The following is a 17,664-nucleotide window of genomic DNA, read 5'->3' as shown; positions in this document are numbered from 1 at the left end:
TCAATATTAATCTCATCTAATAAGTTTAAGTTGGGTACTTATACAGAGAGGTGTGGATTTATAATGCCCAAATATTTGTGATCCAATAAAATAAATCTTACTAAATAAATGTGTTTAGTTGCCAGATTTTAATCTTGATAATATATTGGTACGAGATGGGATTACGATGTTTTAGGATAGAAAAAAAAAAATGTGAAATGGAACCGTATATTATAAAACATGAATCAGAATTAGTAAGATTACAATTTGTGACCAATATTTGCCCAAAACCCGTTAGTATGAATACGACAGCATAGAATATTATTATCTAGTCTAAATAATATATAGTAACACTTAGGTTATGAAATATGTTATAAAAAATATGTCGCAGCCATCTGGTCAATCAGCTAGCCAATCAATTAATATTTAACATTTTTCAAAATGGCTCGGCATTTTGAGCTAAAAAAAAACTAACATAAAATTAATATTGGTGACTTTATAAAGTTTGGTAATTTAATTCAGTAAAAAACAATACAAAAAAACGATATTTATTGTTTGAAACGCCATGTTTTATTTTGGTGATAACTAGCGCTCCAGTAAACATTAAATTGAATAATTTGTTACTTGGTTATTACTATCAAGGAATCAACTAATAAGCAAACTAGGATTCTACTGCACAGCCTTGGCGTTCTGTACACGGGCTTCATCTTCTGTTTGTGCATATTTATCGCTAAATCACATGCCACCTTTACGACCACGCCCCTTATGATATTTCATAGAAAGTATTTAAATAATCTAACAATATTAGTGTGTAACGTGCTGCAAAGCCATATAAACTCCTGGTGATGCGTCCAGGTGCCTGTGACATATTAACAAGATTAAAATTAATGTACGCGTTGGGTGCTAAAACACAATGTTTGTGTTTAACAACCAGGCTGTTGGTGCTTGTTTTACACAAGTATTGTGTTTACTAAAACACGAGTCACTTGAGTGCGTTAACACGCTGTGCGTGTTGTTGGGGATAGCGAGGTAGTGATATACATAGCATATTTCAAATTACTCAACTCTATTATTTTGCAATTTAGATAACATTACACTTATTTGAATTTTTTGAACTTTATTATAGAGTTAGAAACCCAAAGCATCCATCAATCTAAGAAATCAGTCATTAGACTTTTAATGAGCACTTTAAATTTAGAAAAAAAATTAATTTCTTCAATTCAACAATTTAATTACAAAACTTCCTACTTAATTGGAAAGTCTTTAGTAGACGAAACTCAACTCTTTAATTTTTTCACGCCTCGTTTCTACTGTATAATAATTATCTTTTTTCTGTTACATTCTACTTTTGTTTAAATATAATTAATCAATCACTATTGGATACGTTAGACCAGATATTTGCCGTTGTTGTAAGATGTATTCTAGGAGCTGGTAAACTAAATAATTGATATTAAGGTTTTTTGCCACAAGAGCTTGTCTATCCCACGCAGAGTAAAACTAAATAGTATATCAAGTACCTACTATGAACACAACCAAATAAAATAGTGGCACATAACTCTTAGAGTTTGCACTAAATATTTAATCAAGTACAAAATATATTACTAACTACATTGAGTGCCAATTTGACTGTTAACAAAAACAAATACAATAGATAGCAATGTTTTACTTAATACGGAAAAAATAAAAACCAAATATTACACAGAGCGTACATTTTAATTCCTTTATAGCACAATGTCGTATTGGAATACCATATTTAACCACTTAGAAGTAAAAGATTCAGCCAATGGATTATATCAATATAATGTTTGTTTCAATAGACGCTCTGTCTGCAGACATTTGACTTATAACACTACTATGGCATACCTGTGTGTTTACACTTTTTCTAATACTTGTATTACAATGATTTAAGACAAAATTGTTGTCTCAACATTAGCTGCTTGACTATTCAAGTATGTTTCCATGAACCTACTCGTTTAAAAGTATTTGAGTTTGACCTCTATAATATAAATTTCTGAAGAAAGTAGTGAATAAACAACAAAACAAAAATATTTACGACTTTCTATAACTTCCACTACACCAGTCTGTTTCAACATATTCTTGACAAGAGATAAATAGTAGTAATAAAACCATTTATTTATTATATTTTTATGATATAGATAGATCTAATCAATAATAGATATCGGTGTATGGATGCTAGGCACAGGCTAAATTGGTCAATATGTCCCTGATATGCGTTACATACGACTAGGACTGAGTTGTGGCGTCAAATCTCTCTGCATCTATAGGTATGGCCATGGTATAACACAGTTGACATAGTAATATTATCTGCCATTGGTTTATATCTATACAAAGAGTAAACATGTTTGTTGAATACCAGCAACAACTGGCATACAACATAGCAAGAAAGATTACATATTACAAAGCATTTACATGGTTAGTAATAATATGCTTCTATACTATATATCTATATAAAAAGGCAATACAAACTTTTCGGTTAAAAAACACTACATTATACCACTTGCGAGTATGCTCTCAAATGTCACTTGTATGCAATACGTTTGTTTAATAGTGACGAGTTAACAAGTGTAACTCAGTGCAGGGCCACTGTTACCGGACTATTAGGTACAGGTTGACATTCTAAATAAAAATTTTGCGTGAAACATTTGAGAAGAAACTCTTTTCGTGAAGTTAAGATAATTTAGGTCGTTGACCCTACACCCAGTCAATCAATCTATCTACTGATGCGAACAATTATATGTTTCTAGCTTTTTTGCACCCATTCTTAGTTAATTTTTAATGTTCTTTTCTTCATTAATTGGCTGTATTAACTAATATCAATGCTCCAAATTATCTGTATCTTCCTAAGAATTAGAACTATTTTAATAGACTATAGATGTAATTTAACAAATTACATCTATAGTATTAATGATTACACAATAGTTACCTATTAAAACATCACCTGTAGAATATGTAACATGTTTATAATAAATATGTCGTGATTAGCATATGCTGATCTGATCTATGCGGAGTGTGCATGAACATGTCAGTGATTTACTTCACTAAGACTTGGGCATTTTGTTATTTCCAAATTATTAAAAAGCAATTATAACTTGTGACTGATAAGCCCACTAATTACCTTCTATGGCAAACATTAATTGCCAAAATATTCCTATATCGAAATAAAAATAGAACTGAGAACTTCAAATTCTCCCTTTATATTCAGGTATCCAAAATAAATTAGAATGCCCAAGTTTGTTACACAGAAACCACAAAACCTGGCACAGTCGTAACAAACACTCCCCTAAAACAAATATGTTATGTGAGATTGAATGATTCATATGCAATTGCCATAACAATCACACACTTCACACTGGAACATTATAATACTCAGATACTTATTATGTTGTGTAAGGCTGGGGATAAGCAGTCACTTGCAATGAATGTCACTAGAGATGTAAAAATTATTTCCAAGTGGATCTAAAATGAAAAATACCCCTAGGTAGAGTTGAATGGGTTGGAAAGAGACTGTAACTGTGACTCAAGGTAGATCGGTGAGGCTTAACAAGTGGTTGTTGTAGAGAAGAGGCGATGCCCACAAACAATTGAGGAGCCGAATGAAGAGGCTACATTCTACCAAAGTTGATGAACGTTTACATTAACACCTTTTTTAAATTATGAGGGCCCTGGAGTCAAGCTATTTTTAAGCCTTTAGTAGTTAGTAGAGTACACACTGAATAGGTTTTTATGCTATTTGCCTTCATCCTAATGAACTTTTACAGTTGGACTGGATGTGAGATAAAATTCAGTAGCAATTAAGTCCTTATGCTGAACCTCTGTGTTTGATACGATGGAAAGCTTACAGTGTTGGAACATGCCTAGATGCAACTGTAGATTTTAAGTGGCGAAGAGTGACATGAGATTTTATTTGACTTGGTAGGGTTAGACGACATGTTAATTACTCTATACAAGGTGATGTGATTGGTGGAGACGTCAACACTCCGTTTAGCCAATAATACATAATAATACAAATACAATTCCCGCGCCGGAGATGAATTAGCGTTTGGTAACTTCTTGCCAGCCCTGCGCGTCTGGGTCCCGGGCTGAAATCAATAAGATTACTTTAGGAAATCAGCTTTTAAATAATTTAAATTAGTCTTAGATCATTTATACATCTAGATAGACTATGACAGCTGTGAAAACGTCGGTAAAAAATAGTTTAGAACTAACCTCTATTTTGAGAAATGCATGCACATTAACACTAATTAATACAAATCCCAAGTGTAAGACCTAGCTTGTCACGCACACTAAACTAATATTCCTGGATTGTTTTTATCGGTTGTCTAACATCAAGAGACTCTATCTAGACGTATAAATAACTAAGAAATTAGTATATGATATCACTTATTGAAAGTAAAACTACCACCCATTCGAAAAAGTATGCCTCATTAATTCCGCGGAAGACCATGAGCGATTATTTTTTACGTTCATCAGGTAAGCCTCTTTTCCGTTTGCTAACACAAAAAAAAATAAAGTTGCCCACAAAACGGTCTTAGGTAGTCCCCTGGTATTTCTGCGCTGCAGTGAAAATCATAATTGATCAGTGTTTATCTTACGTTTTTCTTCTCGTCGTGGTGGCGGCGGACGTCGATCGCGGTCGTCACGTCGGGGGCCCTCGCGGTCACGGTCATCGCGGCGCGGACCGTCACGGTCGTCACGCCTGGGCCCGTCACGGTCGTCGCGCCGTGGGCCATCCCTGTCGATAAGAAAAGGTTATAATAGCTTTTATTATAATATACATAATTGTGTATTCTAGTTTTTAATAAAATGACAATTTTTACAGGTCGTTTATTTTGCCGACCTATATAGCCCAATGTTTAGCCAACCTGAACCTGAGTTCTATAAGTCAAGGGTTTTGAATCCGGTAGGTGTAAACATTCATATGCTGAATATGAAATTTATTTACGAGTCAGGGATGTTTATATTATTTATTCATGTTTGAGTATATATATCGTTCCCTTGCAACCATAGTACAGTATCTTAACATTTAATTTATTTACGTCAATCCACAACATGAGTTCATTCAAGACCCATGAGTGTATCGTGTTAATTTCAACTCGAAACGGACATAGGACAACAAAGTGATTCAATCCTACAAATCTTTTTGAGGAACGGAACGCTAAAAAACGAAAATAAAATTAATATCTGCGACCTTTAGCTACAGTAATACTGTTGTCAATTTGATTTATTTTCTCTTTTGTTCATACCATACTAATATAAAATTATACAACAATTATTGCAAAATCTACAAATCTTGCTTAAAAATGTAATATGAAGACTTGTTGTGCGCATCAGTACAGCCCGTGCCAATAAAGATACGAATCTAAAATGGAGCCCACTAATTAATAAAATCCACTCTCACTCGCACATGTAACATCACTTATCTGCCATCCCTATTTCGTTGTCAGACCGACCTGTATCGCCGCCATTTTAATTGGCACGGGTTATAAGACTATGTTCACTCTCACTCGCACATTTAACATCACCTATCTGCCATCCATGCCAGTAGAAAGAAGGATTAAAAACTCTTGGAACAAGTTCTGGTCACATAAAGACATATTAAAAGGATCCTTCAGCTTAGAGTTAAAAAAGGTCGGAATGGATACGTATCTTACCATGCCTCACATACGCAAGCCAAACATGGGTGCACACAAAGAAAATTAAACATTGGTTACCAACAACACAACATGCCATGGAGAGGCATGTCAGATCTTGAGGCTCAGAAAGATACATAAAATCCGCGACAAAACCATCAGGAAAAAAACAAATCTTACAGATGTCCTTGAACATGCATAAAAAATGAAATGGCAATGGGCAGGACACGTGATCCTCCGTGGTCATCTGTGGTCCTAGACCAAAGATGGACTTTAAAAGCGACAAGATGGAGTGGTCTCTCAGGTAACAGATACCGAGGTAGACCCAAAATGAGGTAGAGTGATGACCTTCTTACAGTGGCAGATAAAAACTGGCAGGAGAAAGCAAGAAATAGAGAGTTGTGGAAGATGGAGGAGGCATATACCCGGAAGGGATGGGGACTATAGTTTAAGTAATAACATTAGTTTAAGGTAAATTTTTAAGTTACTAACACATAAAATTATGTAATCTATAACTCTTCAATAAATGTGCTTATTATTATTATTATCTGCCATCCCTATTTCGCTGTCAGACCTGTATCGCCGCCATTTTAATTGGCACGGGTTATAAGACTATGTATTGTTACACATACCGATCATCTCTTCTGGGCGGATCCCTGTCGTCACGTCGCGGCGGGAAACGGTCGCGATCGCCGCGGAACCCATCGCGTTCGCGGTCGCTTCGGAATCCTTCACGTTCGCGGTCACTTCGGAACCCTTCACGGTCACGCGGCGGGTATCGATCACGGTCATCTCGTCTCTCGTCACGCGCGCCGTCTTTAGAACGCCAGGTGGAGGTACGCTCCTACAAAACATTTGTATATAAAAACTATTAACACTTTTGTATTATTTTTAATAGAAGCATTATTAATAAATAAGAGATCAATGTTTAATTATGGGTAGGTATGTTTCATCAAGACTGCAATTGACCTTATTGGTGGAACCAACATAATGTATCTCAATGATGTCAATTACATCGATAAAATTTAACACAAACATATTTTTTTACAAAATGTTTATTAATAATCATATATTTAACCAAAATAGAAATACCTCGCAAACATAAATGTTCTTTCGTTAATGAAATTATTTAGTCAGTAGAGATTGATACTTCTGGAAGAATTAAAAAAAGCAAAAACACGTAGTGATGAGAGAGAATGAGAACACCAAGCATGTAGAAGTCATTTCGTGTACATGACAAGCGTAAATACGGGGACTGATACGCATGGGAGCGAAACGGTACTACCGCAGATAGCGCGGGTAGCAGGTAAACGTCGCTCTCCGTCATACCTTCGTTTCGTTACTGCCTCAACTGGCGTAGTTTACTCAAGTTGTTAACAAGTACAAAAGTTGTCAATGAATAGTTATAGCATAACTATTGTTAGTGTTATTAATAAACACGAAGTAATGTTTTGAGTTACATTAATTAATTTAACATTAATAACATTTTATCTTTATGTAAGATAAAGACTTTGTCACTACAGAATTACATGACAGGGAAAAGTAATTTTAAACTTGGAGAAGCTTTACATTGTGTTTATTAATAAGACAGTAACAGTCTTACAAGTAAACTTGGTATACATTTATAATTGTGAATAAACCAAGAAATGCAAAATGTTTACGTATGGACATTTTGCCTATGATTAGCTTATAACATTTCCCACTTTTATTTGCAAGGCTGCCTGACATTCGGAATACTTCAAAATTATCATTGTATTGACAGTGTTGTCAGCGATATAAGGCCGTTCCTAGTATTCAGTCTATCTCTTACTTGAGATAAAAATCGTAACTATCGTTGACTTTTCTGTCCCAATAAACTTATCGACGGTAACTCAGCTTATCCGTACACACTGTTTGTCAATGGGACGACATATGGCTTACCAGCAATAGAAGTTTGTATGGAAATTGCAATTCCTGCGTCCCAATATAAGGTGATAAGCATGACTTATCAGGTATATTGGGACAGCTTCAGATTATTGACAGCTGACAGTAGAAGGTAGTAATTTATCTTATCTGTAGATAGTATCTTGGGAACGGTCGTTAGTCAACATGTTGAATAACCATTGTTTAATCTCGGGTATAACTTTATATCAGTTTTATTTGTAAGGCCGTAAGAGTATACTCTCAAGATATACTATAGTATAGTATGATGTACTGACTGCAGTAGATGGCGGCGGGTCGGCCGGTCCTCGTCGCCAGCTGGAGCCGCCCTCGGGCCCGCTGACGCGGCCGGCGTACCGCGGCCTGCAATACAACGTACATTACTAACTGAACATTCAGCTTATTGAAGGTAGTGGTAGATCTAGGTGCGGTTATAGGTCGGTTCTGCCATTGTGATGCGTCAATATTTTGTTGTCAAAGTCTTCAGATATTATGTTGGTATCAATGCACTTTTAAAATCAAATATTTATAGTTTTAATTAGTTAGCATATTAAGAAGACGTGCTTGCTGATACGCAAACACAAATACATATCTAACTGAAGTTCAAACTTAGTCTGTCGGCTAATATATTTGATAACTTATCACGTTATTCATACCGATAATTGGTACGCACTCAGCAGCAAATATAATTGAAAAAATAAAACCTACAACACTAACCTCTCCCGTTCTGGCTCTCTATTAACTGATCTCCAAGGACCATCGTCGCGCGGTCGGTCGTCTTTTGGTCTTTCATCCCTTGGCCTATCATCTCGCGGTCTGTCATCTCGTGGTCTCTCATCTCGCGGCCTATCATCTCTTGGCCTCTCGTCTTTTGGTCTTTCATCTCTTGGTCTATCTTCCCTGGGTTTTTCAAATGGCTTTTCATCTTTAGGACGATCTTCGCGTCTGTTGAAATATGTAAGTATAAGACTATTGGTTCATGAAGACTTTTTTATTGAAATGTAATTTTCATAGATATAATGAATAACTCTCATTTTACAACGTAATAAACAAAATATGTAATTTGGTGCTGTAAATAAATATCGAAGACAAATCTGTAGTTATATTTCCAGGTATCATAGATATTAAATACAATTTTTGAGTACATTCCTAATACTTTTTTCTATGGAGTAGTAGACGCGTGGATCAATGAATGTACATTATCATCTCTCATGTTTCCATGAAAACACAAGAATGTTTTTGCCAGCCTTTAAATTCTAACTTTTTTTAAAGTTACATATGATTAAATTAAAATTTTGATATGGATACAATGACATGGTATTTTAAAAGCTCAACATCTATTGTACACCTATTTTGCGTGAAAATGGTCCCTACTTTTTGGCTATAACTGTTATTAGTAGACCAGGTGGGCCCGTGTTAGTTGATCAACATAAAACACACCATTAAAATTCCTTCGCAGGTGTGTTTATGTATTGTCTCGATGCTGTCTTTTTTTCGTAAGATCGTCAAAAAAGCGTACATTACGACATACAAGGATGGAACAAAGGTTTCCTATATACATGCAAATTAATAAATGTGATGTGCCGTTTCAAACAAAATACCAGTAATTTCATTATGTCTGTTTGCGCAAAATTATCTCCGAAGTAGGTGAACCCAATTTGAATGGACATTCACTGGCAGAGAGAGTTATAGGGTGAAACTAATATTGTATGTTTTTCTTAAGTGTTAAAATCAAATGGATTATACTTAAGCATTGTTACAATTACATTTCAATATATTTGCATGTTAAAAGATATAATTCAATATAAAAATTATATCACGTATATATGTTTATGTAAACAAAAACCGACTAACTTGGTACTGAATAAGGGTATCACGTAAACAGAAAAACATTATATTAGTCAGATTGCCAAATACACGATATATGGCCACTTGTGGAAGGCTCCTTTGCACAGGATGCCGGCTAGATTATGGGTACCACAACGGCGCCTATTTCTGCCGTGAAGCAGTAATGAGTAAATATTACTGTGTTTCGGTCTGAAGGGCGCCGTAGCTAGTGAAATTACTGGGCAAATGAGATTTAACATCTTATGTCTCAAGCTGACGAGCAGTTGTAGTGTCGCTCAGAATTTTTGGGATTTTTCAAGAATCCTGAGTGGCACTGCAATGTAATGGTCAGGGTGTATCAATTACCATCAGCTGAACGTCCTGCTCGTTTCGTCCCTTATTTTCATTAAAAAAAAAACTTGTATGTCGTAAGTAATAAGACACTAAAGTTACCTGTCTGAGAGGTCGCGCGGGGCCCGGTCTGGACGGCGCTCAGTTCGATCAGAACGTTCTGGTGAGCGGTTGGGTCGGCTTGCTGTGAACATAAAAATAATATTATTCAAAAGCACCAACTACGATTTTGGTGAACCAAACACCACAATAATTTAATTATACACTAATATGACGACCCCTATATAGCCGAATGGTTAGTGACCCTGACTGACGAAGCGAGAAGTCCCGGGTTCGAATCCCGGTAGATAATTGTTTCAAAGTCATGGATGTTTATATGTATTTATGTATGTTTAAGTAAGTATATTGTACTAAGTATATTGTGTGTCAATATTAAATAAATTAAATTAAATATGTACAGATTTATAGGTAATACGTTTTTGTTGGCTGTTTTCCGCAACTCGACGTCTTATGTGAGCCTATTTTGCGTGATGGGTTATCTGTGTTACTCCTGCCATTTCAGTTCCACATTCAATATGGAAAACCCGTTTATTAAAACACTAACAGACATTTTATGTTTCGCAATTATTTTTCTGAAATGGTTGACTAGCCTCACATTCAGTTCTCATTTTTACTGTTACTGACCTGGTCTCCAAGGCTCCTTCTTCTCAGCGGTTTCTGGCTTCCCTCCCTTTCTCCATGAGGATGAGGTTGCCACCTTTTGCTCCTCTAATTTCCGTGTTATCTCTTCCTCTTTAGCTCTAGCCTTGGCTTGCACGCGAGCCAACATTTCTTGATGTTCTCTAGTAACAATATATTTTCTCGATTAGAATTCTATATAGTATTTTTATCAGTTCCCTAAATTTAGAAACAAAATATGCAGTAGAAGTTGATTGCAGGTCCAAAAACAATAATGCTTATACTAAAGATTTTTGATAGGTGGGGTAACAAAATTTAATATTTCCACAAAAAATATTTGTAGGGGCAAAAGTGAAATCGAAATAGTAAAAGATATAAGAGTATGCACGTATAAAGAAGAACTAATTTTAGTTGCAGGTATCATTACTAAGATTTAATATTCACCCAAAAAAAAGTGTATTGTAGGGGCAAGAGTGAGATGGAAATTGAAGGCTATATAATATAATACTAGATAAGTGTCGAGATATAAGAACTAACCGTTCTTCCTTCTCTTTCTTCTCGCGGAGTAAGGCCAGTTCTTCTTGTTTCTTTCTCTCTCTCTCCTCCCTCTCCTTTCGCTCTTCTTCCTCTTGCTGCAGACGCGCCTCTTCGGCAGCCGCTTCCTCTGCACGTTTCTTCTCCAAAAGCCACTATAAAAAAAATTATATGATTTGAATAACAATTACTCATAGAAGATTCTGTTGGGCAATCTCGTACTTGTACATGTGTTAATTATGTAGATAATATATATAAGGTAAATCATTTTAGCAGATTTTACTGAATCTATACCCGGGTTACTCAGAACATTTTGCGAAAATGACATATAGGTTCTATGCGTACTTTTTAAATCAAATCCTTTCAAGTTTGTCTCGAAATCGATCAAAACTGTTTAGTTGTCAAGGAATAATTCTTAAGGGCGACAAAGCGAGTGCAGGTACATCTTAGACATAATATATCTGGATTGAAAATGCTTAAACCAACTTTGTGCTATTTTAACTGACACTGCATTAGGTCCATAAACGTTACAAAATGCGGCTTTCGTAGAAATTTTCCCTTTTTGATTTTTTTTTAAATGTATCTAATTTCTTCATAAGATTCTTCTCTTTCACTTATTTTGACCGAAAGAAGAAAAAATACCTGGAAACATAATTTTAGTACTCAAATTTAGAAATAATTTTATTAAATTTAAACTATCTTTTGCTGCTCAGATTTTCTTCTTCCTGAATGATGAGATGATCCTCATATGAAACTAAGTCGATCTGTATTTAAATATTTCATGAAAATAACTCGTGCTTATGGACAACAACGACGCCTTTGACTAAAAAACATTCACGGCAAACTTGTTATACAAAAAAGAGCAAATTTATGTCTTCCCGATTAGGATTTCCTCATACAGTACCAATTAAAAATACAATATAAATTATAGTTTTTTATGTCTATTATCTAATGTCGTTTTATACTGATATAAATAAATTTATGAAGCATAGGAAAGGCAACATATGCTGCTGAAAATAAATAATTAATGAACCTCGGGTCTGATAAAAGTTGTTTACACAGTTATGAGGAAGCGCGCAATAAAATGAAACAGTTAAATCGTTGGAGTTGTCGCATTGTCCATAAATTCATTGTTGCGAAACTGAAGTGGCAGTGGGCAAGGCACATAGCTCGACGGACAGATGGTCGTTGGGGCAGTAAAGTCTTCCACAGATTGGAAGACATAGTGTTGGCAGGCCCCCTACAAGATGGACAGACGATCTGGTCAAGATCGCCGGAATTGGTTGGGTGAGGGCAGCGCAGGACCGATCGTCATGGCGTCATGGAGGCCTTTGACCAGCAGTGGATGATGATGATGTGTGCTCGTTGTTGCGTATGTACCTGCTTGCGGCGCTCCTCGATCCTCTCGGTCTTCCTCCGCGCCAGTCGTAGCGCCTTCTGCTCGGCGAGGTACTCCTGGAAGCGAGCCAGTCGCTCCGTGTGCTGAGCGCCCCGCTCCGACCGCAGCCGCGCCACGAACTGCAGCCTCTGTTCCTCCATCCGCTCCAGCCGAGCCGCCGTGGCCACATCGCGCTCGCGAGCCTCTGTCGAAATAACATACAAGTCTAGAGCATATGTCCGTCTCAAACACAGACATACATCATTAGAATACAGTGCCGCTCAGGATTCGTGAAAAACCCAAAAGTTCGGAATGTCACAATAATTGAGCTGGTCATCTTGATACATAAGATGTTAAGTCTCATTAGCCCAGTAATTTCACTAGCTACGGCGACGGCTCCTACCTCAGACCGAAACACAATAATGCTTACACATTTCTGCTTCACGGCTGAAATAGGCGCCCGCGCCATTGTGGTACCCATAATCTAGTCGGCATCTTGTGCAAAGGAACCTCCCACTGGTTCTCTCTCGTCTCTGCCCGTTTTCCGCCTTCTAATACACAATAATCATATAAAGCGATATATTAATCACTTCGACTTCTACACAATGCGGAGTAGCCGCATTCCAAAACATATGCCAGGGACTTGAGAAAAACGTGAGCTTGAAACGCAACAGGCTTTCTTTACAGATAATAATAATAATACACATACCTAAATTACCGCACATAGATACTATTTTGACATATCATTTATATTTCTCAACAAGACGAATTGCGCCCAAATTACTACCCCCACTATTATACCATTTCAACCCTTAGAACTTGGTTTGGCTGAGTAAGAACTTGCAGTGTCCAATTCTGCGCAAATTGCTTCATTCTTGTGGTTTGTAAGGAATTTAAGTCCTGCTGAAAACCATCCAGGAATACATTGGCACGCTTCCGCCAACCACCAGTATTTCTTCTAAGAGCCTCTAGGTTACCTTTTACTCTTCAACATATGCAGCATTTCACTCATTAGGTTTACCTTGCACATTCATGATTGTACTGTACTCACAACTTGCTCCATCCTTGGGGCAAAATAGTACTGAGGGATTTTCATTCAGAGCCTGACTGTACTATTACTAATATTATTTATTGAAATTAAACTGTTCACCTGATTATCACCAACACCAGAGGAACTACAGGAGCAGTGCTGTTGAGCTAAAAGCTCTTGTGATGAGGATAACTTAAATTACTGTATGTTGGGTATACCTTACAAAATTATATGTACTTAAAATAATAAATATACTATATACCGATAAGCTGTTCTATGCGTTCCTTCTCCTGTTGTTCCCAGAATGCTTTGTCCTGCACCTGCTTCTCTTCTAAGGTCTTCTGTAATAAGGGTATTTCCTCCAAACGCTTGGCCCGTTCGAAGTAGTCCACCTGACACCATTACGAGATTTATTTATTAGCAAATTGTGACATTAATAAAACAAATTTTATAGGGGTATAAATTTTAACTTAGCTTGAAATCCAAGGATCTTTATTGCCAAGTAATGGCAATAGCATGGTGTTGACCATCCAAGTTCACCCATGTTAATAGGTAGTTGGCTTGTCTATAACTAATTCCTACCTTCTTCTCTTGTGACTTGAGTCTGGCCTGCAGCTCCCTTCTCTCCTTCATCAGTTCTTCAGCCTCTCGCTGAGCAATCGCCTCAGCATCCATCTTCTTAAGGTCCTGTTAATTGAATTTCATTAAACTTTTATAATATGATATACTTTAAATTGCTAATAAAAAAAAAGTAATAAATTGGTGTCATAGCATGATCATATAAGAATATATGGTCTCTTCATGATCAGTGGATCAGGAACAATATTATTATATTGATTGCAAGCAATGAATAGACAACTAGACTCACGATCATGATCAAAGATTGTCTAAACTTAATTCGGCCTATGCGTCTATTAGGCCGAGTTTTTGTTCAGTTGTGTTTCGACCGCGCTTTGAATAGAACGCCACGCAATGGCAAAGCATTTAGTGAAACACTGTCCATATACCAGCAATTATCCAACCCATTAAATGGATGGAGTGTCGTATTTCAGGTTATTGTGCTTTTTAAAATAACAAAAAAATTTAAACTAAGTTGACATTTTTAATCTTTAAAATTATGTGACTAATTTACTGTAAATACATTTTAATTGTTAAAATTGCAAAAAACAGTTCTTATGAGTGTATACAAAAGACTATAAATAATGTTTCAGTGAGGTCTATAGATAATGTAACCTGGTAGTAAATATAATGTTAACTTACACACTCATACAAAAGTAAATCTACTTTCCTATGCATCCAACATCAACATGACCAACTCATATTTTAATATCTGTAACCACACTTATAATATGTTATTTCTTACCTCTTCATCGAGTTTTTGCAACACCTTTTTGCCGTGCATGGTTTGCGAGATGTGCGCAATTCTTTCTCTGAGGTGCCGCTCCCTCATGGCAGCTAGCTCGGAGGCGTGCCTCTTCTTCTCTCTCTCCTCTCGCTCCGCCTCCAGACGCTTTGCCTCAGCCGCTGCAGCCGCGCGCTGCTGCTCTTCTTGACGACTGCCAACCAAATAATAGTAAGATTTTGATGTGATGCGAGCGTGATTTTAATGGCTTATATGGAGTTTACTTGACAATAGGACCCCATCCTCATCATCATAAATTTGAGGCTGCCATTCGATTCTAATTACTAACTTCAAATAATGTGGCGATGCTCTCGCTTATTCTTTTACTGTCTACTTGTTCAACCATTCTAATGCAATACTATCTTCTTAAAAAAATATTACTCTTAAACGGTCAGATATTAATGATTTCGTGCGACAATCAACGAAAATGAATACAATTTTTGCATACAATATTTTAAAACAAAAAGCAACCCTTTTAATGTCAAATCAAATATGTACTTTCGTACTGGCCGATTTCCAAACGTGGTTTTGAAGTTTTATCTGGTTTTAAACATTTATAAACTTTTGTCTCATTAAATAAAATTTTCCATTATTTTTAAGACCAGCGAAGGTAAAATAACAATGAAGATGTAGATTATTTGAAAAACGCAAGCGCACTTTTAATTACATAAAAGTAAGCGCATTTACAATGCGCTTGTAGAGGCCGGACTGTATCCAACATTGAAACAAAAACTGACTGTGTAGCAATTGCGTAGTGTCAAGATGAGATCGAAACGTAATGTTCAGTTTTGCGGTGTACACATTAAGCGCTTCAATAACTCGCATTTGAAAACTAAGAGTTCTATGGGAAGCGTACACATATAACAGCGCGCTTTCTGTCAAGTGTTCGCTAGACGCGCTTATCTTATTCGTACGAAAGCGTGCTGGACGAGCGTCAACTGTGCGCTTCTAGGTACATCATCAATCATGTAGGTTGAACGAATATCAGAGAGATGTAGATACACAACACACACGACACTTAAGTACTAATTTATTTTTTTAAGGATAAAACTCAAATGTACGCTCATCCAAATGCAACATGGAATCCTTACGAAATAACGCCTAATGTGTGTGTAATTGCTCGGCTGAGATCTATAGAGCGTCTTTATAGCCTACTTAACCTTTCTATGACTGTGATAAAACGCAAACATGACTTTTACATTGGGCTGTCTCAGCATAAGCTCAGTATAATTTCAGCTGTCAAATAACTATAAAAACTAAATCAAAGATTATGCTAAGCTTACACCCAGCTGAGTTGTATGAAATGTAAAGTCTGATCAAAGTCTAAGGCTCAATTTACACCGCCGCGGAATGGAACGGAAGCGACGAAATTGTATGTAGCATAATTAACTTTATATCAATTGCATAAAACACAAATTAATAACGAGCCAAAAGAATTGTCACGCATCTTCCGCGGAATCCTCGCGCATTCTCGAGAATTATCCGGTGCCGTCTGTGAAATCCGCAGGAAGTGGCGCGAACAGAAGAGGTCTGTCACAGTGCGGGGCCAAGCGTCTTTCATACTCTGGACTTCGGGAATTCTTGTTTCACGAGGCGAAATTGAAGCTTCCATTCCGTTCCATTCCGCGGCGGTGTAAATTGAGCCTTAGTATACTCTAGTTATATATGCTCGGAGTTTCCCTGCGAGATCGAATCAGAAATGAGGAGATCCGTAGGAGAACCGACAATTACCAACATAGTCCAAAGGATTGCGAAACTGAAGTGGCAGTGGGCAGGGCACATAGTTCGACGGACAGATGGCCGTTAGGTCAGTAAAGTGTTGGTGGCCTACCAACACTTTACTACCCACAAGATTGACAGACGATCTGGTCAAGATCGCCGTAATACGTTGGATAAGGGCAGCGCAGCACCGATCGTCGTGAAATCTTTGGGGGAGGCCTTTGTCCAGCAAAAAGAGAATTGACAAAATAAGTAATAAAAATTTGAGAGACAAAACAAGAGTAGCCAATGTTGCTTATGCTATAAAGAGTCTAAAATGGAAAGGGGCTGAATACCTGATGAGAGGACCCGATAAATGGAGCAAAACTGTCACTATATGGTACACCCAAGAGGTTGCAAGAGAAATAGAGATAGGCAAATTAGAAGATGGGAAGACGAAATAGTGAAAATGTCTAGAATAACCTGGATTATTTGCAAATAAAGAAGAGTGCAGAAGAACAGGGGAGGCTTTTGCACAGAGGCGCTCAGACAATTAAGTATTTAGATAAGAGTCATGTATTCGGATTAGTTTTTATCTGAATAAAAGGCTATTCTTATTTATCCAGCAGTGGATGTCTTCAGGCTGATATTTATTTATTTTGATTAAAACAGTAACAATACCAATTATATTAATCAAGTACATTATACTATTACTAGACCCTATTATGTGAGGACTCACAAAGTTGGAGCAGCAACTGCACCAACAACTCAAGTCTATTAGTAAATAGATCACAATCAGGGCGGGCTTCTACGAGGTGATTAAACAATTTCAAGACTCGCGGCACGGGCGCCGCAAAGCGTGCTACCGTGGGACACGCGGGTACAGCTTGCAGACGGTGATTTCTACTACGAATATAATTGTTAGGTGTATACAATCGAATCAGCTCATTATGATGATGACCAGGGAGCGTATATGTGATGCCGATGACAGGCGTATGACGCCAAGCTACATACAGGATGGAAAAAAACGAATTGTTGGTTTTCATGACTATCTCTTCATTTAATTATGCATGTTATTTAGAGATAAATAATTAGTTATAATATATAACTAACGCATTGTGTTTCCATCCCATTAAATACTTATTTTGTATATTTCAGAAACTATCTCTACGTTTTTTGTGTTTATATTAATACGTCACTATGACGAAACGGGCAT

At 36.8% G+C, this 17,664-nt stretch overlaps 1 protein-coding gene and 1 long non-coding RNA gene across 4 annotated transcripts in view; one reads left to right on the top strand and one right to left on the bottom strand.

The window, feature by feature from the left end:
- LOC126967401 (uncharacterized) overlaps positions 1 to 17,664 on the top strand; it is a 557,714-nt gene that overhangs the window by 402,724 nt on the left and 137,326 nt on the right. The gene's annotated exons all lie outside the window — the stretch shown is intronic.
- LOC126967372 (eukaryotic translation initiation factor 3 subunit A-like) overlaps positions 194 to 17,664 on the bottom strand; it is a 32,411-nt gene continuing 14,940 nt past the window's right edge. Inside the window, exons 12-24 of one of the 3 annotated variants that reach the window (XR_007729984.1) lie at positions 14,712 to 14,904; positions 13,931 to 14,035; positions 13,611 to 13,740; positions 12,321 to 12,523; positions 10,944 to 11,095; positions 10,413 to 10,570; positions 9,831 to 9,912; positions 8,268 to 8,495; positions 7,829 to 7,913; positions 6,263 to 6,474; positions 4,593 to 4,732; positions 2,561 to 4,079; positions 194 to 2,521 (exon numbers count right to left, since the gene is read on the bottom strand). Coding sequence is in view for 2 of the 3 variants with exons in the window: in XM_050811810.1 (XP_050667767.1) it covers positions 4,033 to 4,079; positions 4,593 to 4,732; positions 6,263 to 6,474; positions 7,829 to 7,913; positions 8,268 to 8,495; positions 9,831 to 9,912; positions 10,413 to 10,570; positions 10,944 to 11,095; positions 12,321 to 12,523; positions 13,611 to 13,740; positions 13,931 to 14,035; positions 14,712 to 14,904 (1,735 nt within the window). In the remaining variant the exon portion in view is untranslated. Of the gene's footprint in view, positions 4,080 to 4,592; positions 4,733 to 6,262; positions 6,475 to 7,828; positions 7,914 to 8,267; positions 8,496 to 9,830; positions 9,913 to 10,383; positions 10,571 to 10,943; positions 11,096 to 12,320; positions 12,524 to 13,610; positions 13,741 to 13,930; positions 14,036 to 14,711; positions 14,905 to 17,664 lie in introns of those variants that run through there. The other 2 variants (XM_050811810.1, XM_050811811.1) reach the window with 2 other exon arrangements.

Source organism: Leptidea sinapis, chromosome 13 (genome assembly GCF_905404315.1).
Source record: "Leptidea sinapis chromosome 13, ilLepSina1.1, whole genome shotgun sequence".
NCBI classification, from domain to species: domain Eukaryota; kingdom Metazoa; phylum Arthropoda; class Insecta; order Lepidoptera; family Pieridae; genus Leptidea; species Leptidea sinapis.
This window is presented reverse-complemented; position numbering and strand designations above follow the sequence as displayed.